The sequence below is a fragment of the Amborella trichopoda genome, chromosome 8, assembly GCF_054954075.1.
Source record: "Amborella trichopoda isolate Santa Cruz 75 chromosome 8, AtrichopodaSantaCruz75HAP2 v2.0, whole genome shotgun sequence".
NCBI classification, from domain to species: domain Eukaryota; kingdom Viridiplantae; phylum Streptophyta; class Magnoliopsida; order Amborellales; family Amborellaceae; genus Amborella; species Amborella trichopoda.
In genome coordinates, this window is record NC_142343.1 from 5,285,368 (window position 1) to 5,308,191 (window position 22,824).

At 37.3% G+C, this 22,824-nt stretch overlaps 2 protein-coding genes across 12 annotated transcripts; one reads left to right on the top strand and one right to left on the bottom strand.

Annotated features, from left to right (window-relative positions):
- The first annotated feature begins 1,980 nt into the window (after window positions 1–1,980).
- On the top strand, window positions 1,981–14,287 carry LOC18436279 (transcription factor LHW). Its single transcript, XM_006846301.4, has 10 exons — window positions 1,981–3,711; window positions 4,151–4,357; window positions 7,272–7,365; window positions 7,461–7,502; window positions 7,597–7,656; window positions 9,419–10,594; window positions 10,978–11,073; window positions 11,662–11,811; window positions 12,483–12,608; window positions 14,000–14,287. The coding sequence occupies exons 1-10, from the start codon at window positions 3,617–3,619 to the stop codon at window positions 14,105–14,107; spliced, it is 2,154 nt and encodes a 717-aa protein (XP_006846364.1). The 5' UTR covers window positions 1,981–3,616; the 3' UTR covers window positions 14,108–14,287.
- On the bottom strand, window positions 14,232–22,477 carry LOC18436278 (ultraviolet-B receptor UVR8). Of its 11 annotated transcripts, none has more exons than XR_016060444.1 (12): window positions 21,662–22,477; window positions 20,248–20,321; window positions 20,069–20,153; window positions 19,838–19,942; window positions 18,806–19,114; window positions 18,318–18,557; window positions 17,883–17,926; window positions 16,319–16,395; window positions 16,031–16,213; window positions 15,811–15,901; window positions 15,369–15,412; window positions 14,232–14,852 (listed from the first exon to the last, which is right to left on the bottom strand). XR_016060444.1 is itself a non-coding variant. In XM_088873468.1 (11 exons), the coding sequence occupies exons 1-11, from the start codon at window positions 21,873–21,875 to the stop codon at window positions 14,841–14,843; spliced, it is 1,401 nt and encodes a 466-aa protein (XP_088729594.1). In that variant the 5' UTR covers window positions 21,876–22,477; the 3' UTR covers window positions 14,232–14,840. The 11 variants fall into 11 exon arrangements, 4 of the variants coding, with proteins under 4 accessions (XP_088729594.1, XP_011624151.2, XP_088729593.1 ...); XR_016060443.1 differs by having other exon boundaries at window positions 14,232–14,862; XR_016060441.1 differs by having other exon boundaries at window positions 14,232–14,862; window positions 16,319–16,408.
- Window positions 22,478–22,824: the final 347 nt, after the last annotated feature.

Here is a 22,824-nt window from a genome sequence, read left to right on the forward strand (position 1 = left end):
TTAAAAATAATAATTCTATTAAAAAACATTTGGCTTGTTAGTTTCAATTTTTTTAGATGGACCACCTATTTGCATCCATTTTTAAGATGGATGTTTTACACCTCGGGAACCGTAAATGCAGAAATTCAATCCCCATGTATGAAACAATTTTCCTTATTTTAAAAAACTAAGTGAATCCAGGTTTTTTAGGTGGGAAAGGTTTCTATACTTTCCCTACAACATAAAAAATCTATACATCCCCTATCATCCACCCGTCTAATTTTATTCAAAATAGTCACTCACAGTTTGATCTCAGATCTAACGTCTCAAAGTATATATATATATATATATATATATATATATATATATATATATATATATATATATATTATACAAATTATATGAATATGAAATTTGGTATGTGCCATCTTCTCATTGCGGTGCACCTATAAAAAATATTAAAAATAATTTTTCGATAAAATATAATGACCAAAATACCTCTTGAAGATTTTAGAGGTATTTTGGTTATTTTATTTGATTAAAAATATTTTTTTATATTTTTTATTAGAGCAAGTTTAATAGAGGATCGGATTTACAAAATTTGGTATCAAAATAGTTTATATAAAAAAATTAAAAATAAAATAATCTACCGACGTGACATTGTGATTGGGACAATCTTAACCCTCCATTCAGAATGGACAGTTGAATAAAAAGAAATATACAACTTTTATGTTGCAGGGAAGCATAGAAAAGCTTGCCCTTTCTAAATAGAAAGGAAATTAAATTGGCAATAGCTACTCAAGATAGCAAGAAAATGAAATTTACATGGTGAGATCAACGGGGCAATAGCTACTAATTTTCTTGGAATGTTGTGATGCGCAGCTTGCGAACAGAAAACTTCATGTCAAATCAACCGTCCATTATTGCTAGTGGATAAGTTTTAAGTTATGCCCCATCGGCCTTGCTTCCATAACAGGCGGTCGATGTCACCTAAAGTCTACTGTTTCTGTACTGCGAAAATCACTGTTCACTTTAAAAAACCTAACCTAATCCTAATTTTGCTGATCCCCGATTTCACATGGCCCCCACATTCCACTGTCTCAGCGGGCGGCAATAAAATAACCTCACTGCTATTGGCACCCATATTTTCGGTATAAAAACACAGAATACAACACTGAACAGTGAAAACTGAAAGATTGTATGCTCTCTCGCGGGAGCATATTGGGAAAACCCTCACATGACTATTTTTAATATCTCTGGTTCATTGGCATGGTAAAGACACTAATAGCTGACTCAGGTGCTCAGTTCCGGCATGGTCTAAGGGTTCATAGCTTGGTTCAGGGGTCTAAATAAGCCAGAGAGGATGCTAGACCTAAGCCCATTGCTTTGCAGCTAAGCTAATATGCATCGGATAAAGAAAAGCAGGTGACAGAGGTGAGAAGTTACCTACTCCCTCTCGTAGCCAAGCGCTGCCTGCCCCACATGCAATCAGTCTGCTCTGCTGGCCCCATTTTCTTTGCACAATTCCATGTGTTCATTGGAGTAGGGGGGAGGGTTAAGGACTCAACATATGATTTTCTAAGATTTAAGGTTTTAAGAAATTTCAAAATTCGATTTTCTAAGATTTAAGGATTTAACAATTTAAACATTTATAACTTTTCAATGATCATGTGTCTTTTGATGGTAAATTGAAATTAGATCAAATGATATCGATAACAAGTTAAGTAGTTCATTTCTAATGAATATTCTTGTAAATTTCACTTTCTTTTTTTTTAAGTTTGCCATCCAATACTCAAGGCTATTCTATACTTCTATAATTTCAGATCAGAAAAATCCACGTGAGCATGTCTACAGCTTGAAATATTAAATATACAGTATGATCCTGTGGTAGCAGCTCATAGTCACGCTCGGTCTCTCCACCAAAGATTTCGGATAAAAAAAACTGGAAAAAGTGGTGCGAATAAGAGAATATAAACCAGGTTTTCATCCATTTTCAAATCCGCAAGGATTATGGCCGCGCAGTATTTAAAGGCGGGCTTTTGTGGAGTCGCCAGCAGCACTGTCTTTTCACCACCTGCAAACACACATTCTCTCTCTCTCTCTCTCCTCCCATTTCTTTTTAGGGCAAAAGCTGCTCTGCTTCTTTGGAATTACTGTTCTCTTTCTCTGTCTAATTTCAAGGCACTATTCTTGTCTGGTCACCCGGTTTTATTCGATATTGCAGGTCGAAGAGCGAGAAGAGCCTCTTTGTTTTCTGCTTTTTAGGGTTTTGTTAGAGGTTTATGTGCGGTCTCGCCTCGATCCTACGGTCAGGGCCGCTTTGCTTTCATTCAATACTGTTTTAGGGTTCTACTGTGTAGATTCGAAGAGTTTCTTTACGGCTTTTTGTGTGGTTGATGGGCCTGTTTTTTTTTTCTTTGTCGGATTTTGGTCGTGTTTTGAGCTGAACGGGGTCAGAATCAGGTGAGATTGGTAAATTTTAGGGTTTCAGTTGCTTGAGTTTCGGTGTCTGACTGTTATTGGAGTGAAAAAGAAGGGAAACTGAGTTTGATTGATGGATTTTAAGGTTTTGTTTGCTGAAGTTTGGAGATTTTGAAAAGTAAGCTTGCAAGAACTTGATATACTACTGTTTGTGATCTCTTGGTTTGGTTTGAGACGAGCTTTTAGAAGTGATACCAGTATTAGAAAACCCAAATAGCTGTGAAATGTTCTGATTTTTCACAGAGCAAAGATTGAAGTACAGGAGCTAAGATTGGGGGAGATTGTGGGATGCATCAGAGCAAATTAGCATTTGTGGGTTACTCCGAGAGCTTCGTAGACTAAGGAAGGAAATTTTTTTCGAGCATTTGTTACGCTGTTTTAAGTTTTAAGAAAGTAGTAGGACCTTTCTTAATTTGATCAGAATTTTTTGGGAAGAGACTGAGTTCCTTGGTGTTCAAGTTGTCAAGGAGTCTAAGAAGGCTTTGATTTGTGATTCTGTGTTTATTTAGACAACGATATAAGCTGCAAAAATGTTGCCCTGTGAAAAGTGCATGTGGAATGGTGTGTTCGGAGATAATTTTTGCAGAAAAGCATGATGATCGCACAAAAGAAGAACGTATTTTGACAAATATCTCTGATAAGCTCTTCTTCTTCTCCCTTCTCTTTCATTCAGTGGTTATTTAGTGCTTAAGCACGTAATTATTTGGCGTTTCAAGCCTTCACGCAAAAGTTTGAAGAACATATTTTTCTTTTCATTAGAATTCCATGGCCATCATCGTTTCAGACCCAAAAATCCATGTTACCAGGGCTTCTATTGTAGGCCTTTGCATCTTGACCTTTTAATTTTTGGCAACTTCTCGGAAATCAGGAAAAGGAAGTATCTGCCCTTTCGTGGTTCCAAGAGAAGGGGCCTGAAGACTATGGGCCAACTGCTTCTTAGTGCTTCAGGGCCACCATTAAAACGGAGAGCTGGTTTGCGAAGAAAACAAGCAGGAAGGGGTTCATATCGTGGCAGCTAGATAGGGAACTGAAGTAGTGAATACTATTGTCTTTTTTAAGAGGATTCTGTTAAGAATCTCTCTCTCTCTCTCTCTCTCTCTCTCTCTCTCTAAGAGGTGTTTCCAGCTTTGATCTCTGGTCATTCAAAGCTTGGCAAATGGAAACACCACTGAGGCAGTTGTTGAAAGGCTTTTGCCATGACTCGGAGTGGCAATATGCAGTGTTTTGGAAGCTCAAGCACCGGAGCCGCATGTGAGTGGATTCCTTAAAGTTCGATCATTTGTTGTATTATATGATTTTTTTTTTGGAAACACTGATGATTTTTCCAGGAAAGATGCTTTTGCTCAAAATAATTTTCACAATTGAAATGATTTTGTTGAGGTCCATAATTTCGATTTGTTACATACGTCCATTTCGATATGTGGAGTCAGGGTACCACTTCAATTCAAGTTTGTGATAATATTTCGGCATGATTGTGGAATTTTTCTGTGTGATTGAGAAAAATATGATGATTTAAAGGCCTATTTCTTGTAAAACTTTCAAACATATATTCATAATTTCATCTTTACTTGTAGGAAGGCTAAGATGCTTCTTAAATCATTCTGAATTAGATCTAAAATGATGTTTTTAGATGCATGCTTATCACTTTCTGATAGATGTTTTTTTTTTTGGGGTATCATCCCTTTCTCAGGCTATTGACTTGGGAGGATGGGTATTATAATTTTCCAAAACCACCCTGCAATATACAAGATACAACAACCAATGCATTTTTTAATTCCATCGGCGGTGCAGATTATTCTAGTGATGCAATAGATGGACGTGTTAGGCATTCAGTGAGGGACCCAATTGGAGCGGCGGTGGCAAATATGTCATATCTTGTGTATGCATTGGGGGAAGGGTATGGCTATTTTCTTTTCCTCTTATATTGTTCACATCTTCTTTTCTGAAAGTGTGATACATAAATTGGATTTATGCATTTCATGAACCCATCGTGCAGGTTGCCACTTTTTTTTTCTTTTTCTTTTTTCCCTGCTAGCTGCTATATTTTCTTCCAACCTTAATGCTATGATTTTTTGGCATGGTGCTAACTAATCCATTTTGTTTCCTAAGATTGAATTTACTTCTAAATAGTGTTTTAAAAGCCAAACCAAGGACTTGATCTGGTCACCCACTGGTATGGATCCACCCGTACCAGCTCGCAGGTTCTCCAGGACTTTCTTTATTACAAAATAAATATATTAAAAAAATTGGTAGGAATGGTGGGAACTGGGCAAAACTGGGGGTTCTTCGACCTTGGCCGGTCCACTTGCCAATTCTGAGCCGGCTCTCCAGGTTTTTAAAAACTGCTTCTGAACCTTATATTGTATCACTTTTGAATCTAAAGCAAGCTGTCAAATTAAGATGACAAAAAGCCCTTTTCACTAATCATTTTATGCATTAAATGGATGGGACCAAATCATTCTGGCATGTTGACATGTGGGCATTTGGTTTCATTTAATGGATGGAACCAAATGGATGAGCACGTGGCTTGGGGTTGCCACCCGGAGTGCACTGAGCACCCGGACTGTGGGATGCCACAGACGTGACGTTTTGATCTCTTCAGGTGCTGAGAACTCGACTTTTGTTAGTGGCCGGACCTTTTTTGTGTTGTCGATTTCTTGCTTTCTTGTTCTTTTTGTACAGGGCTCCCCTGCGTGGGATGCTACCTTATTAAACTCACATCTCGTGAGGATTTTGTAAACTTTATATTTCTATGTATTTATTGTGAACTTTTCAGGAGAAAAAAAAATGTTGGTATTTGGTTATGATGGGTCATTTGATCATTAATTATGGGAAAAGTCTAATGTGAGTCCTCGGTCTCATTAGTCCATCCATGTTTTCCATTGAATTAGGATGTAAAACACATCCTAAAGCATTGGAAATGCATTTTTTCCTTAGATCCATCTTTTGCAGCTTCAAAAGTGGTGCAGATATGATAATCTGCAAATAAGTAAAATGAACGATGTAAAGAAAGCTCAAAAAGCACTTTTCCAAATTTTCACTTTTTCAGATGCAGGATCACCATGGTCGAGATTACAAAAATCCATCTCTAAGATGGATTTGGAGGGGGGATGTATATAAACCAGTGCATCAGCTGGTGCACCAAAATCTCATCCGTAATTATGTGAGGTAATTTGGTTTGAGGGACAGCAAAACATTTAAAAAATGAGACCTTCTGTGGACCCAGTTAGTGTCAGTTTAGAGAGGGCATTGGTTTTGAGAAATTTTAAAGAATTTATGATGTCTGTTAAAATTCATGTAACATACAACTTGCCATCTGAACATATTTGAAGTTAAAAAGGTAGAATAATAGCATTTTGGTCATCTAGTATTTAACTTCTGGTATCCTAAGGACCCTAATTCTCTCTCTCTTGTTTTTTTTTTTTTTGTAATATATAATTTGTCGGAAAGATTTTCTCTTGAATTTAAATTTTTATGTTGTTTTTTTTCATATATAATCTTAGTAGTGATAGTGAAATTTGAGAGGGTATCAGTTTCTGTCTATGAGAAGAGAACCATTACAACGTTAAGGATTTGCACAGGATTTGTCTCAGATTTAAAAGGATTTGTTTTGTAAGGTTTGACTGCATTCAAAGTAAACTATTTTGTGGTGGATCATTGTTTAACCATGGATATTACTGTCCTTGTGTAAAAATAACATTGATTTGATTTTTGGGTGAAATCCACATGAAATTACCACGGCCTCTTATGGTAGTACATTGTGATTGGTTTGTATTACTATTTACTATCACTGGATGATTGACTACATAGTTTGATGCTTGGGGGCTTATTTTGGATGTCACTTGAATGATCCTGACACTACATTCTCGACTATGTAAAAGCCATCATCTGTCGATATGGCAGACTATGAAAGGATTATTCATGGCATAGCCAACCATAATCATATAAAACCCATGAATATGAATAAATGTCTTAGTAAGATAAGATCCAAAGTTAAATCATAGAAGGTTGGTGGGGACATGTCAACAGGTATCAAGTTTTAAGCCTGTGTTCGTTTGGCCATTCAAGCTATCATTTTTTAACAGAGACTAAGTCACAAGCTAGGAGATTAAGTCAATTATTATTATTATTTTGAACAGAGACTGAGTCAATCACAACACAACGTGTTTATCTTTGACATGAAAAACCAATTTTCTGTTGTACGAACATACACTGGGCTCCCTTGTGTGTTATTGTGGAAAATAGAAATTTAATTGCAGAATAACTAAGGTGTAGATCGAAAGATGCCAGGATTTTATTGTCATTGTTTACCCATGGCTTAAAAATATCTTCATCTCAGATTCTCCCACAATTACTTTTAGGGTTAGTTATTCCAAAAAGCATATATCTCAACAAGAATTTGGTTGTCTATCATTTGAAAATTGATAGGGAAAGTGAAAACATCTCTTGCCTTTTGATACTATTCTTAATTTCTCTATTATACCTAACTAACACGAAACAAAGTATCTGATAATGCGATAGTCATTTTTAAATTGAAGCTATTTCTGGGAGTACTCGGGTTAAGTGTGTGTCATTGGATCATCAAGTGTGAGCTTCACATTGAACTTTATTTTAAAAAAAAGAAAGAAAAAAGAAGAAAAGAAAAGTGAAGTGACAAAACATTTGGGATTGTAAAAAAGCTGCTAGTTGGAATCACTCCTATTTTTATTGGTTAGGGACAATTGATTTGAAAATGTATAGCTTATTTTCAGCAAATGAATTATTTATTTGACTTATGAGTGACTTACATCAGAGTGATGCTCATTGAGCAGGATTATTGGTCAAGTGGCATTTTCAGGGAGGCACTACTGGGCTTTTGCTGAAAAGGTTTTCAATGGTGAAGGGAACTCTCAGTTTGTGCCCGAGGTCAGTGATCATGAAAAGCTTCTAAGAAATCTTGAAGAAGTTGATATTTCTCACTTATTTTAGTTCTGAATTGATCACATTCTTCCTTTGCACAGTATCCAAGTGAATGGCAATTTCAGTTTGCTGCTGGTATTAAGGTAATTTGAATGGCTGTATGCCTTGAATGGTCCCCATTTGCACCTAAGGTTTAGCTAGTGGCTGTTACCTTAGATGTTTTATATTATTTTGCAGACCATTGTCCTCATACCTGTTGTGCCACATGGGGTAGTGCAGCTTGGGTCCTTGAAACTGGTGAGTGAGAATATTTAGACTCATCAAATGATCATCTTCCTTGTATACATATTCCTATTAATATTAAAGCTATACCACCCTTTTTCCTCGCATATTTTATGGCACGATTTTCAAAACATACATGTGCAAACAAGACCTGTCTTTGTATTTTCACATAAGGAGTTCTCTTTTTACAAGTAAATTTTATTGTTGTGTGACAAAGGAGTTCATGAGTTACATCAAAATTATTAGATTTTGAGGAAGGCATGGAAAATTTCCTTTTACCCCTATTCCTCAATTGCTCCCTTATGGCTCGATGATGTTCTCAGTGTCCCTCTCAGGCTTCCTATTGTTGAGACTGTCATTGTTATAACATACATTTCTTAATTTTCAAAATTCCTATTCATCTATCCGACTATTTTGAGTAATATCAATTGTAACCCAACTAACAAACTATTGAATTATTCTCTCATCTGTTGCACCCTTATCCACTTTGATCTTGTGTATGACAGATGCACTCTCTGCCATAGTCTCTGCCTTGTTCTTTCTTCTCTCCTTCGCACTAGACCTCACTGACCTGGATTTTGTCAATAATGTCCATTCCCTCTACTCATCCTTTCTCACTCTCTTTACTGCTAATACCAACCCCATACCTGTCCTCTCTACTTCATATGCCACATACACTAACGTGGTGCCATGCTCCCTGCCACATAATCTTGGACTGTCTCCTCTTCACCCACCATCCTACTGTTTTCAAAGCCTTTTCCCCTTTGGTTGTCACTTGTCACCTCCACCATATACCTATGTTTCTGATCTTTTCAAATGCTGCTTATCTCCTCCTGATGTTTGGAAAAAGGTAATCGATGTTGTTTTATGGTATGAATTCATGCTTCCTTGCCCCTATGCAACAGTAAGCTGTACTCTCATTGAATATGCCACTTTCATTGTTCATCAGATTGTTTCGTTGTTCTGAATTTAAGGGATTTGCAATGCCACCTGCTATAATTTAGCTCTCCAGGTCCCTTGCTCCTATGCAACAGTAAGCTGTGTTCTCATTGAAAATCCCACTGTTTTTGTTCATCAGATGTTTTCTTTGTTCTGCATTTACGAGATTTGGACTGCCACCTGCCATAATTTTGTACAAGTATGGTTTTTGTGGATGTATGTAGAAACATTGGATGCATAGGTGTATTTATGAATTAATTGCTTATCGATCATTGCTCTTTGGATTATGTAATTATGATATTCCTCTTGAATATTATGCACAAGATCATGACACGAATCAACAATTTTATAAACCTAATGGTTTGACATTTGATAAATTGATTTCCAAGAATTTAGTAGATATTACTGTATAATTGTTTATACATGTTTCAATTGCAACTTTGGCCTCAATAATGCTTTGGTGTGATATATATTGTGCAATGCTCACCCTACACGCCCACACTTGCCTAAGGCTCCACCAAGCCAATGGTTTTGATGTGGTCATTCATTCGGTTCGGCTGTCTTCCTTTCTGTTCTATCTAACCATTGAATTTATGATTTCTACTTTGTGGCACTCATTTTCATAATAATTTATTGGCAGAAGTTTGACGGATTTCTCATACCATGATTTTTTTTTTCTTGCGTGAATAAAATTAAACTGATACCATGATTATTTGCCTGTTGAAATTGCAATGTCTCCAGTGAGGAATTTGTACGAATACATATATTACGTTCCCTAATATTTTTTTTGATTCTCCGGTTATCATGGCTTTCTTGATTTGTGTTTATTGGTTTGCAGCTTATGGAGGATTTAAAGCTGGTGGATCATGTCAAGAGCTCCTTCAACATGTTACAGAATAAAGCTGGGGCTTTCTTTCCAGATCCTGTGCATTGCAGTTCAAACAAGAATAACCCAGATCCAGTATCATCATCTTTTGATTCAATCTCTCAGAATTCTTTTGCATCATCGGCTATTTACCCATCAATTTCAAGAGGAATCCAAGCTGAAAACTTGGTGGAGAATAGTGCGGCCCCCTTGGTTTCAAATTCATTTACTTATTTCCTCAATCAAGTTGTGAAGAGTGAACTGACATCTTTTCAGATTCACCACAAACCATTGAATGATTTTCAAGATCTGATATTAGGAGAAGAAATGGGACATTTGGCCATGCGACAAAAGCCAGTTGAAGAGTTGCCGGACCAAAATATATATGAGGACTCTCTGTTCAATTTTTGCGGTCAGTCTGATTCTAATATCATGCAAGGTTCTAGCTTATCCTCTCTAACACAAGTTGTTGATCAAGATTCTTTGCTGAAACAATCCATGCGTTCAGCATCATGTAAAGACCAGGAACAGAATGGTGAGGATTACTTATGGGCTTTGAGCTTTCCTGCGGAATCAGAGCTGCATAAAGTTCTCAAACCAGTCTTTTCCAACATGGGTTCAACAGATGCTGCTTCCACTGATTCATCTACTCAAACAGCAACAATGTCAGAACTCATCGAGCCTCTGGTTGGGGAGTTCGATGCATGGCTTAGATCAGAAGGCAGTTCAGAGCATCTATTGGATGCGGTGGTGGCGAATGCTCTGTCCACTGGTGCTCAATCTTGTAATAGCTCTTCAACACTTTTAGGTGGGTCTTGTTTGACCGAGTCTAATGGGGGTGGTAGTGGTTCAATAGCTGATGATTCAATTTCGGACCCATGGAGTGGTTACCTGGGGTTTGTTCAGGGTTCCAGAGGAACAAGTGTGAGATCTCCAAGTGGGTTGTCTTCGAAGGCAATGAGCACTATGGTTGAAGGGGAGAGGAAGGAAGTTTTCTCTTGTTCACATTCAAAGAAGTTGATCGAGCCATCAAAGCTTACTAAGCGAAGGGCGAAGCCCGGCGAGAGTTGCAGGCCAAGACCACGGGATAGACAGCAGATCCAGGACCGAGTGAAAGAGCTTCGCGAGATTGTGCCAAATGGAGCCAAGGTGAGTTCTCTCAGCTCAGTGCATGGGTGTTCCTGTTGTTTCTCATTGAAGATTTATTAATCTCTTGGAAAAGCATATCAGACCATTAAATATAGTCATGACTGTCCATTGAAATGGAGAGTGGGACTTACCAGAACAGAACATGACCCCAATTGTGGGTTACACTCTTGATTATGAATCATTTCATTGAACAGTGATGACTGCAATGGACTTTGGTTTCTATTGTCCAAGGAATTGTCATATATTTTGCCTTCCTATTTTGGTTTTTTGGTTGAAGTGTATTGTTATTTGTTGGTAAATACACCTGGTTACGTTAGAATTCTTGCTAAATACACCTGATAATCAGCAATGGAGGTGGTGACATTATCATTTCTGGTATTCAGTGCAGCATAGATGCATTGTTGGAACGCACGATTAAGCATATGATATTCTTGCGGAATGTTACTAGCCATGCAGACAAGTTGAAGCTTTGCTCAAAGGTATCCTGTCTTGTGATGCTCATAAATCTACATTGACCTTCTCCCAAATGCAAATACAATTTGGAAATGGTTTTCATATGTGCCATTCTTCGATATTGAAATTCTATTTCTGCTCCAGATATTCTCAGTTTTTATTTATTTTATTTTTTTGGGGCTTGACCAGGGCAGGATACTTTATGTAAAAGTTGAAAACGGGAGAGTATCAAAGGAAAAGAAAAAATATTTAAAATAAAAAATAGAATGAAGAAAATATGATTTTACCCTACTTAAGTTGAGGTGGGGCCTCTAGTGGTTTAAGTCTTCTGTATAATTTTGAATATAGATTATTATGCACTTGCAAGTGATACTTTTCTTATGACTTACGCTTACATGTATGCATGAATTTATATTTTGAAAAAATATGCATGAAATAAAACGAAGGGGTTATAATCTTGCAAATTTTAGGAACTAACATATTTTTTATGTCTATTATTTTTCTAAGATGTTTGAAAATTGAGATATTTGTTATGAACTTCCTGTGGCTTTGGCTCAGAGCATTCGTTTTAATTGAGACCTTGCAGCTTAGAGTGTTGATTCTTTGTGGTGCAGGTAGCCGATAACAAGCAAAGGCCATTATTGGTAGGGAGAAGCAATAGTGATCAGAGAGGTGCAAGCTGGGCTCTCGACTTGGGAAGCCAGACCGGAGTTTGCCCTGTTGTTGTTGAAAATCTTGATCACCCTGGCCACATGCTTGTTGAGGTTGATCCATTTCTATTTCCTGCTTAACCTGCTGTTAGTGTGTTATTGAAATAAGGAAAATTATTTCATGCGGGCTGGACCGCATTTCTACATATGCGGTCCAGAAAGTACAAAGCATCCATCTTAAAGATGGATGCAATTAGGTGTTCCATTTAAAAACAATAGAAACTAAAGGTCCAAATGTTTTCTTTCTAGAATTATTATTTCTAGTTTTTAAATTTTATTTATTTCTTTATATTCATGATCTCCATGATAGAGATTACACGTCCTTAAAAATTAAGTCTTAAAATCCATCTCAAAAATAGATTAAGAGGTCCACATTTCTACATATGCGGGCTTGGCCGCATAGAAATTGGGTCCTTGAAATAATTATACATTTTTTATGTTGATGATGATGGAGGAAACTATACTAATCTAACAGGCTATGGGAAACTGCACATATTGGGGTCTTGCCTGTTTGATGAGATGGCTGGCGAGGTGTGACATATTAGAACATGACATGACCTCATTGATGGGCCCTACTCTCATCACTGTCTATTATTTGCCTGAATTGGTTAAACCTCAATTCATGATGATTTCTGTAGTCTGTTGCATTGATGTATACTTTCCTATGGTAACTATAATGATAGTTATAATACATAAGAATGATTTATTGTTATATTTATACACAGATGTTATGTGAAGAAGATGGGCTTTTTCTTGAGATAGCGCAGGTTATCAGAAACTTAGGGTTGACAATCATAAAAGGACTCATGGAAGCCAGAGCGGACAAATTCTGGGCTCATTTTGTGGTTGAGGTACCCCCTATGATCCAGATCATCAAACTTTCATTTTGTATTGCTCACGTCCATATGTTTGCTGCAATACTCTTTTTGTTGAAAATTTTGAAAAGGGACAGGTTTCTATACTTCCCCTACTATTCCCCTACTGTATGGAAGGTATATACTTTCCCAATCCCTACTGTATGGAAGATATATACTTTCCCAATCCAACCTGAGTCCATGACCGTATGATCTAGATTTGACTCTTCAAAGTATATTATTTTTACTTTTTTTAAGAAATTATATGAATATAAAATTTGGAACGTGCCATCATCTCAATGAGGAGCACTTAAAAAAATAATAACAAAAATATTTGTGTTAAATTAAAAAGACCCAAATACCCCTAAAAGCTTTTAGGGGCATTTTAGTCATATTATTTTATTCAGAATATTTTTTTTATATTTTTCACAGGTGCACGATTAAGAAAGGAGTGGACCCCCAAAATTTGGTGTCAAAATATTTTGTAGAAAAAATATTAAAAATAAAAGTGTTGGGGCTTAACATTGCGATTGGGGTCATCTCAGCTGTCCATTGGATGGTTGAATAGGGGGATAGTATATAAGTTTTATACATTAGGGGAAGTATTGAAAGCTTGCCCGATCATAGAACGTTCATTTTGTATTTGAATTTGGAAATTGAGATTTTACTCACATCCATATGTTTGCTGCAATACTCTTCTTTGGAAGTTTTGAAAAATGAAGTTTAGGTACATATTTCATGGAGAAAAGTCTTTAATGAGCGCAAAATAAAAAAAAAAAAAAAAGATCTGAAACACAAAAATCGCCCAAAGATAAAAAATAAAAAAAGAACCATCTGAAACACAAAAATCACCCAAAGATGGAGAATGCAATACAAAGAGTTCACTTTTGTCAAGGTTAATTTTCATCATTGTATCATGCCCCTTGTGGAAATCAAAAAGTTCACTCTTTCAACAACGGAAATTTGCCCTGCCTCAAAACATACCCAATGAAAGGCATAAATAATTTCTGCAGTCCTCGAATTGTTGGCTTTAGATGATTCTAAGGTCATGTTAGGGGATTTGGGATGTCAGGCTAAGGTAAAAAATTTTCATGTCATCTATTGATTTTTTTTTACAACTACAAAGACACGAGTATCCAAATCATCCAAAAGTTCAGAGAAAATCTGTTAAAAGGGCTACATTTTCAAGAATTCAATTTGCACTGCAGCCAAAATTTCAGGTTCCTTCCATCCATCGATTAGAAGAATGACTAAAATTTGTAGCATGTAACATGAAATTTTTTTTATTATTTAGCTGTTTTCTGTTTACACTTGAAAAACGTAAAAATGTAGGTCTTTTTGCCTTCCTTGGGAACACTGAGATTGAATTGATCTTGTGGACTGCACAGGGACCTAGAGGCATACAAAGAATGGATGTTCTTTGGCAGCTAATGCAACTTTTACAGCCGAAATCCCCATCGACTCAGCTTCAAGCAAATGTTCTTCATGTCATGTGAAACTCCGTCGGCCACTTGATTTTAGTTCAGTAATTTGCTGTTTTTGCTTGGCTTGCGGAATGTATCTATGGTGTTCTAAGGAGTCATTCATCGTGCACAGGAGCAAAAACAGAAACATCCACCATGAAGAAACAACGTTTTGAACTTTCAATAGAGTTGCAGCCTAGTTTGAAGAATAAATTACAGTAAAACTAGGGTCAAGTGTTTCACAAAACTATACACTATCTGAGATGCATTCACCCTCGTGCATACACTAATTAAACAAATTTACATCCGTTGACAATGCTTTGTTATCCTATTTTCGGTCCCTCCAAAGCAGTTGTGAGCTCAAACTAGATTGGGATCTCGAAAAGATAGTGTTTCTTCTTTAGGGACACCTGGTACTTACACCAACCCCTTAAGTAAGACTCCTCAAGGCTCGCCAATTATCCTTTGAAGTTGAAAGAAATATGCCATTTTCTTTCATGGCCCAAATCAAGTGTGGAAATAAGAGCTGTATGCAATCCAATCTTTATGGTGCTTAATCCTTAAGTCAGTGCAACACTAGTTTGAGAAAGAATACTTTTCCTTATCCTGCCAAAATTGTAGTTGAAGTATGGAGCTACCCCACAACCCATTATAGTTGGGGCTTAGTGGGGGACCTGTGTCAGGAGGAGAGTGTGCCACCATCCACATGCAATGTTTGTGGGAAGGTACAAATGGTCGAGGGGAACCTGAGATGGGATACTCCTGTCTATTGCGTCACCTGAACCAAGCTACACCATATAATAAAAAATCCCTCTCAGTATATCTGCACGGGATTGATAGTTTGTTTACGTCAAAAGGTTTAAAATGAGTTTTACGGCACTTTGTTTCCCATCAAATTAGCCACTTTCCCAAAATTGTGCATTGGGGAACGGTTCTGGCCAAACTTACTCAAATGATTGGTGTTTTATGGGAAATCTTCTTCATGCTGTACTCGTTATGGCATTGATTTCATATTTGCTAATAATATCAAATGGGTTTTGTAAAATAAATGACGTAAGGAATGGGTTGAGGTTAAGGTGGTGCTACCACTTATGATTTAGCTACCGGTCTTAGTTTTCATTCCTACCAATGCCAATAACCCCTTTCGAAAACCCTAACGGTTTAAACAATTGCCAACTAACTTCTGCCCGTAAACATTCATGCTAACTTACTACTGCCAGTTAACAATCAAAAAATAATAATACACGATCAATGGAAGTGCCCTTAGTACAGATCTGGCTATAGAGGCGTATACCTGGCCATACTTGTTCCAACCCCAGCAGAAAACCTTTGCATCCTCTGAAAAAGAATAAGATACCAGTCATAGGTTAAGTTAGGTTTGGAAACCAAACCAAGCAAAAAACAGGGCTATTCATGCCAACATGTTAATAGTTATCCACCAATGCAGCGCATGCTTTGGGACTGAATCTAATAACTTGGTGGATTACCAAACATCACAGTTTCCCAATTTGTTGCCATACTGAATCCAATAACTTGGCTGATTACTAAAATCGAGGTTGTCCAAGTAGTTGCCAAAATAAAGTACCAGAAATCTATGATACCATCTGTGGGTAAGCTATTTTATTTTGCACTTTGAAGCCATAATATCAAGATAGGTATATGAAAAACACCCATTAAGATTGCGTCCATGTTTTTCTTGATAATCATAATAGAGGCAGGAGGATGGAGAGGCGTACCAGTTATAATAGCTGTGTGCCGTGCACCACATGATATCATTTTTACATGCTTGTTCTCTAGACTGGTGGCATCCAACAGCCTCGGACGAGTCTGAAAGCAAATAAATCATGACGTTTCCTATCATTTAATGGCTGGTTGTCTGCCATGAGCAAATCCCAATCTCTCTCTCTCTCTCTCTCTCTCTAACAAGGGGGCTTATGAGAAAGTATGGTAAACCACCTCTGCTTGATCTACCCCGGTGCCTAATTGCCCAAACTGATTTCCACCGAAAGCGTAAACCTCGCCAGTCGAGGAGATGCACATGGTATGCCACAGCCCAGCAGCTAAGCCTTGTATTTGGACGCCAGAAAGAGAGGATACAAATGCAGGACTCAATTCATCATCTGTACTTCCTTGCCCACACTAAGACCAAATAGTGCCCATAATTAATCAACGAGTTGAACTCTATCAGCAGAAGATGGTTTCTGAAGGCATATTAAAAGCATAAATTAAAGACGAGAGCGAAACCAATATGGATCTTCCTGGCAAAATCTCATGTTGAACATTTTATTGAGGCTTTTTCTCCATCTTTATCTACAAGGGGCCTACATGTTGATCCTGGGTATTGGTCAATAACTGAATAGTAGATGAAATAATTTGGTAACATCCACAGGACATCATAGGGTAAATGAAGATGAACATAAACATACAAAATCACTGTAAATTATTTAAATCAGTAAGATATGTGACTTCTCAATCCTGCAATTGGAGGCCAGGTTAACAAGATCAATGCGAGAAAGTAGGTGAGATATAGGTGTTTGTTTTAGCTAGCTCATCGATGTATGAAAAATAGCTGACTCAAATAATAAGGATAAAGCTCTGATGATGATGATAGTGATCCATGTATGAAAAATAATAATATGCAAGAAATGGGCTGAGAAGCTTTTCAAACCCATCGTCCGTTCATTATGCCTGCCTTTCCTTTCCTGATAAGTGAGAAGTCAAGACTAAAGATAACCAACGCAACTACAATATGCAACTGTTTTAAGTCTATGCATATTTAGTGCTTTTTCTTCCTTTCCTCTCTAGGCTCCCTTTCAAGAGGATAACAGATTCATGAATCCATGAAGGAAATTGGGAAAGCCTAACTCATTTCATTGAAATGAAATTCTGATAAGTGCAATCCAAACGAAGAGAAATAAGAGATTTTTAAGAGTAACGATTTTGTGACACTCCAAAATGAAGATTGTATTAAAATAATGAACCTACATAGCATTTTTTTTTTTGGGTAATTTGAAACTACATACCATGCTTTTCTCAAGGAAGTGAAAGGTTATTTTTTATTTTCATGCATCAAATCAGCTCATATAAGCTAAAAAAATTCGATGAAAATTCAAACTGAGCCAAGGCACATAAGCCAACATATATCTAGTAGACTCCTGGTAGTTGGAAACAAGATCATGAAAACAAGATGAGAAAAACTGCGAGTTGGTGCACATAGAAATTTTAGCAATTTAGTCACATAAAACGATTGCGGTAATTGCAAAATCAACAATTGTTTTTGTCGATGATAAGTCCAAAAGTAATTTTATGTTTTTATGAATATATTTGATAATATTATTGGAATGACGTAAATGTAACATGTACTTTGAAGGTTCAATTAAATATAGTAAGAAAGGGGTTTCCCACTCGTGACCCTTAAGGCCACAATAAATTTTTGCATTTGCCTATCACTACTAAATACTACAAAGGCTATCATACAAGGAATTGAGAAGACGATGGTTTCTCAAAAGAGTATGAAAAGCAATTAAGAGGAATGTGCCTCGATATCTTGATCAAAAGAAATATTTCAGTATCAACTAAAAATGAAATCCATAAAAGTTGTTTGCTGTTCAACACAACTACAATATTACCTATAAAGGTATGTCATCAATGAATAAACTTTCTTTCTAACAGGCGCTAGCATAGAATTTTGTGAAGAAGCTCCATGGGAGAAAAGGTGATGACTCACATCACTCATGAGTAGATATCAAATTACATAGAATAAAAATATTGACATGGTTGCATAAACATGTTAACCTAAAATACCTACCTGCCCATATTGTCCCCAGCCAAAGGTCAGCAGCGCTCCAGCATCTGTTATGCACATAAATTTAATGTAAAATCTTCTACAAGCAAATTAATAAAATGAAAAGAAAACTATTAGGGGCCTGACATCCCCACGAATACACCAAAAAAAAAAAAAAGAAGAAGAAGAAGAAGAAACCATGTGCAAGCCATAAATGGTCCACTCATACGGACAAAAGATCATCCAAAATGTATAGCTCAAACAATTGCACAATTACTTGATTCAAGTAGGACGGGAGCACTGCACTATGCATTGCACATGAATTTCTTTGGCACTCATGCAATAACATTTACTTGTCCTTGTTAGGCAAAATATTATACATAGAAATATCAAAGCTGGCATACTAATTCATAAAACAAAGTAAAATACATATGGAATTAATGAAATGTATTGTCTCACCTGTGAGCACTAAACTATGTCGGCCCCCACATGCAATAGCCGTTACATAACTTCCTGGAACCTTATGAAACTGCATATCAGAAGTGATGTTTCCTCTCAGACCTGCCGTGGATTTGTCTTTACAGTAAGAAGAGGTCTCGATGCACGCGATAGGATGGGGAGAGGAAACTGTTCGAATTCGAAAACCCAATCCTAGCTGCCCTTCCCCTCCATAGCCCCAACCCCACACCTGACCTATATCTGAAACTTTGGGGAAAAAGATAAAAGTACTTTAGGGGTTTCCTTATTCTATAGTCTATACCTCACTAGCTTCATACAACATAGAGTTTCCTGACTAGTGTGTGCATGTGTATCTTTGTCGTGTGTGTGTGTGTGTGTGCGTGTGAGAAAGAGAGAGAGAGAGAGAGACAGAGAGAGAGAGAGAGAGAGTGAGAGAGAAGAAAGAGAGAGAGAAAGATCATGCACATGTTAGGGAATGATGATGTTACCTGACAATGCCAAAGTATGCCGCCCACCTGCAGCAACTGAGGCAATCCTCACTCCAGGACTCAATGTGACTAAACATGGTAATGCCGAAAACGATTCTTCATTGCTGCTTGAGCTTTCAGAAGCTTGCTTTTGTGTCGATAACCTTCTACGCTTGGAGCCTTCCTCACTCCCTTTATATTCCTGACTAGATGTTGTTCCAGAACTTGATCTTGAAACTGAATGAATTGCTTGAGATTTGGGACTCACTGAAGCTATCTTGCCTTCTGATATATCTGTCTGCAAGAAAGCAGGGGTTTTGTCCCTTGTTCCTGTGATGGGTTTGCCACTCTCAATATAATGAAAACTATCCAAAAATGTCGTTGTTGAATGAGAACAAGAAAATCAAAGTCAATGTAGAGACAATCATTTACAACAGGGTCAAAAGTTTTAAACCCCAGTTCCCTAATAGGAAAAACCTAGCCAACTGAGTTTTCCAAAATTGGAGGAAGCTTGGACAAGCTTTTTATATTAGGAAAATAGCGTTGTTTCAACAGCAGAATTCAAACTTGAGACCAAGACTAAAGAAGGGACACATACCACCACATAACCCGCATCATATTTTGGCACATACCCTGGTGTATTTAATTCAAAAGAAAAATAGAAAAAAATTTCCCAAACCCAAGTATTTCATCAGAAAAACACAGGCAAAAAATCGGTTAAGTTTACTCAGCTCCTTCCAGTTCATTCTGGACTTTAGAGAGAAAATAGTTTATAGAAGCCCCTGTAAGAAAATAGAACATGAGACCAAGACTAAAGAAGGGACACATACCACCACATAACCCACATCATATTTTGGCACATACCCAGGTATATTTAATCCAAAAGAAAAATAGAAAAGCTTCCCCAAACCCAAGTTTTTCATCAGAAAAACATGGGCAAAAAATCGGTTAAGTTTACTCAACTACTCCTTCCAGTTCATTCTGGACTTTAGAGAGAAAATAGTTTATAGAAGCCCCTGTAAGACAATGGCTATTTTGCAGATCTGAAATAACCTTGATTAAGATCCTTCTCCATTACTCCTTTCAATGCCTGATCGACCACCAACTTACCAGTTGGAACACACTCCTTCCAGCCCCAAGTATAGACTTCTCCACTGTCTGCAGTTTAAAGTAATGCAGCTACTTACATATCTAGCTAAACATGATGGAGCGAGAACCAAAAATGAAGATGAATTAACCGAATATTGATAACTATACCGTGGATTATGGCAATTTATATAATACCTGTGACTGCGACACAGTGAGCCCAACCAGCACCAGCCTTCAATATAGGGGCATCATTTTGAAGTGGGTATGGTTCTGGAGTTTCCTAGATGAAAAACAGAAGAAAGATTGTTGATTAAACCTAGAAAGGCCTACCTTTTCACATTTATAGTAGGATCCTAAAGTAATAGTAAAGGTACCTCATGCTTCCCAGCTGTCACATAACTTTGGCCCATGTTTTCTGTAGAACCCCAAGTATTGAGCTTTCCGGATTCTGCAATCAAACAATATCATTTAAAGACAGCCATCAGATAATAACCTACTCATCCAAAGTGGCAATGCCAAAGGTGAATTCAGATGATAAAAAAAAAGCCCAAGAACTGGGAATTTGGACAATCTCAGTCAAAATCAATTGCTAATCTAAACATACGATTTCCTGCATCAGAAATAATTTTTTCTGATCATTTAAAAGATGAAATAGATAATTCTTTCAGAAGGCAATAAAAGTTAGCATTGGGACAGCAGCCAGAAGTCTAATATCTGTGAAATGCATATACAAATCTGAGATTTTGAATAAGTTTTGTAAAATGTAAACTTATAAAGTCATGTTGTATTTCAATAGGATTACATCCCAGAAACTTAAGCCCATGGTCGCAGCAAATAGAAACCAGAAAATTGGGACTTACAGATCCACCGCTCCTATAGGCCTCTATACCATGACAGAAGATATCGTAAATGCAGTGTATGGATGAAAGCACAAATACTATACAATCCAATTAGTTGATCACCAAACCCCAGAAAGGGAGTTTAAGAACTGCAAATCGAGATTATGACAATCCGATTAAGTTGCCCATATGCCAAAGAAGTAAAATGGGGAGGCAAAACAGTTGGAAATTGGAATATGAGGCAGCTGAATATCAAACTTCGTCAAATTGAGGTCAATAATGAGGAGAAGCCCAAACATTTTCTTTAAAAACCACAATGGCAAGTAAAAATGAATCAAATGATGCAGATGATTTGATTTAGAGAGCTATTGAGCAGATAAAAGGTGTTCAACCACTAACAAAATGTATCTGATGAAATTATTGAAATCTTTACAATTAAATGGAGAATGTTTTACGAGGAAACTAAAAATAGGAAGGTAATTAACCCAACAAAAGCTCAAATGCAGCTGAAGATATCACACAATTGTGCTGTGTTCCGCTAAAGTTTATGTAAATCAGGTATTCAAAAGCAAATTTGTTATTTGATGGATGAAAAATTAAACCTACGCTAATAAACTATGGAACAAACTAGGTAATGATATAAGAACCAGAAAAATAGAACATCAATTGATCATGTAACGAAAAACTGTTTCAGTACCTTGAAAATAAAAATAAAAAGAGAAGTCAAACAACTAGAGACGCTGAGAAATCATAGAAAATCCAGGAGAATTCCGTAGAAAAACGTGAAATACAATATAAATGAACTGCTGAAAAAAAAAAACAAAGTCATGTTCAAATGAACTGAATTTTCACCCAAGATAAATGATTCCTGCGAAGTTAACTATAGAAAAAAGAGTCAAAAAATGGCGAACATAAGCAACAAATAAAAAGCATGAAACAAGGTAATCACCTGAAATAGCCATGGCAAACCCACAACCACCTGGACAAACATCTTTCCATGAATCCTCTGGCGTAGGTTTAGGTACAGGAGTTGGAAGAAGCAGAGGGGCTCCTTGTGGAGAAGCACCAGGAAGATAGCCCCACATAAACACTGCTCTCTCCTTCTCCTCCGCACTGACCCTGACTCCTTTTCCCGCAACTTCTTCACCTCCACTCTCGTGCATCCCAAACAAGTAACTCTAAAAACCTTAACTTTCAGAGCAAAGTGACAACAAAAGGCCCAGGCTCTGAATCAAACGTGAAAAGAATCAATTCCTTCTGCAAACAAGCTTGATTGTCCGAAACCAAAGAACTCAAAACTCCTTAATTATTGAAAATAGAGAACACTTTCATCTCCTCCTCAACCACATCAACTGAGAGCAAAACCCTTATTTCCGCAAACTAACACGAGAGAAATTCTTTGCCAGAACTAAGAAGCTCTCTAAGTTCAGTATCGTAAAAGCCCTTCCTTTGTTCTTCTTACTCTCTGCAACACTCGAAGAAACAGCAACGAGGAGAAACCAGAAGCTCGAGAAACCCTAACTTTCCTATAGAGAAGCGTATCTCGTTTCCTTTTCAAAACCCGAACGTGTTCTTTCCTCTCAAGGAAACCAAGCGTCCTCTTCTTAAATGACAGAGAGAGAGATCCTCGCCCTAGTTTTGTTAGAGAGAAACTCTTGCCCTGGTTGCGTTAGAGAGAGAGACTCTTGCCCTAATTTTTCTAGAGAGAGAAGCTCAATTTTGCATTTCTTCTCTTACAGCTACTGCTATTGTGCAGAGTCAGAGGGTAGAGAGAGAAAAGTAGAGAGAGAGAAAGTGTATCATTTTCGGGGCGATGGCGAAGCCACGTCGATTAGTGCCACGTGGAATTAGCCTCTAACTTCATGACAGATGGCACGATCCGAGCCTCTGGGGGGTTCGGAAGCTTCCAAGCCACGAATTAGGTTTCCCCCAAAGAAGCTTCTGGAAACCCTCCGAATCATTTCCGAGCTTTTGGAATTTGAACGTGTGCTGAAGTTTATACGTGGTCCAATGTATGAACGCCATCTGCCCTCGTTTTATTTTTAACTTTTAATTCTCAATGAATAGTTTGTGCAGTGATGTTTGCTGTTGGGGTTTTTTTTTTTTCTCGGC

Coding starts and splice junctions, on each gene's coding strand:
- LOC18436279 (XM_006846301.4), top strand. CDS start 3,617: ATGGAAACACCACTGAGGCAGTTGTTGAAAGGCTTTTGCCATGACTCG. Junction 11,074..11,661: donor AGTTGAAGCTTTGCTCAAAG/GTATCCTGTCTT, acceptor TTTGTGGTGCAG/GTAGCCGATAACAAGCAAAG. Junction 11,812..12,482: donor CTGGCCACATGCTTGTTGAG/GTTGATCCATTT, acceptor ATTTATACACAG/ATGTTATGTGAAGAAGATGG.
- LOC18436278 (XM_011625848.3), bottom strand. CDS start 21,875: ATGCACGAGAGTGGAGGTGAAGAAGTTGCGGGAAAAGGAGTCAGGGTC. Junction 19,943..20,068: donor TCACTGTGTCGCAGTCACAG/GTATTATATAAA, acceptor TTTAAACTGCAG/ACAGTGGAGAAGTCTATACT. Junction 19,115..19,837: donor GGAGAAGGATCTTAATCAAG/GTTATTTCAGAT, acceptor AACCCATCACAG/GAACAAGGGACAAAACCCCT.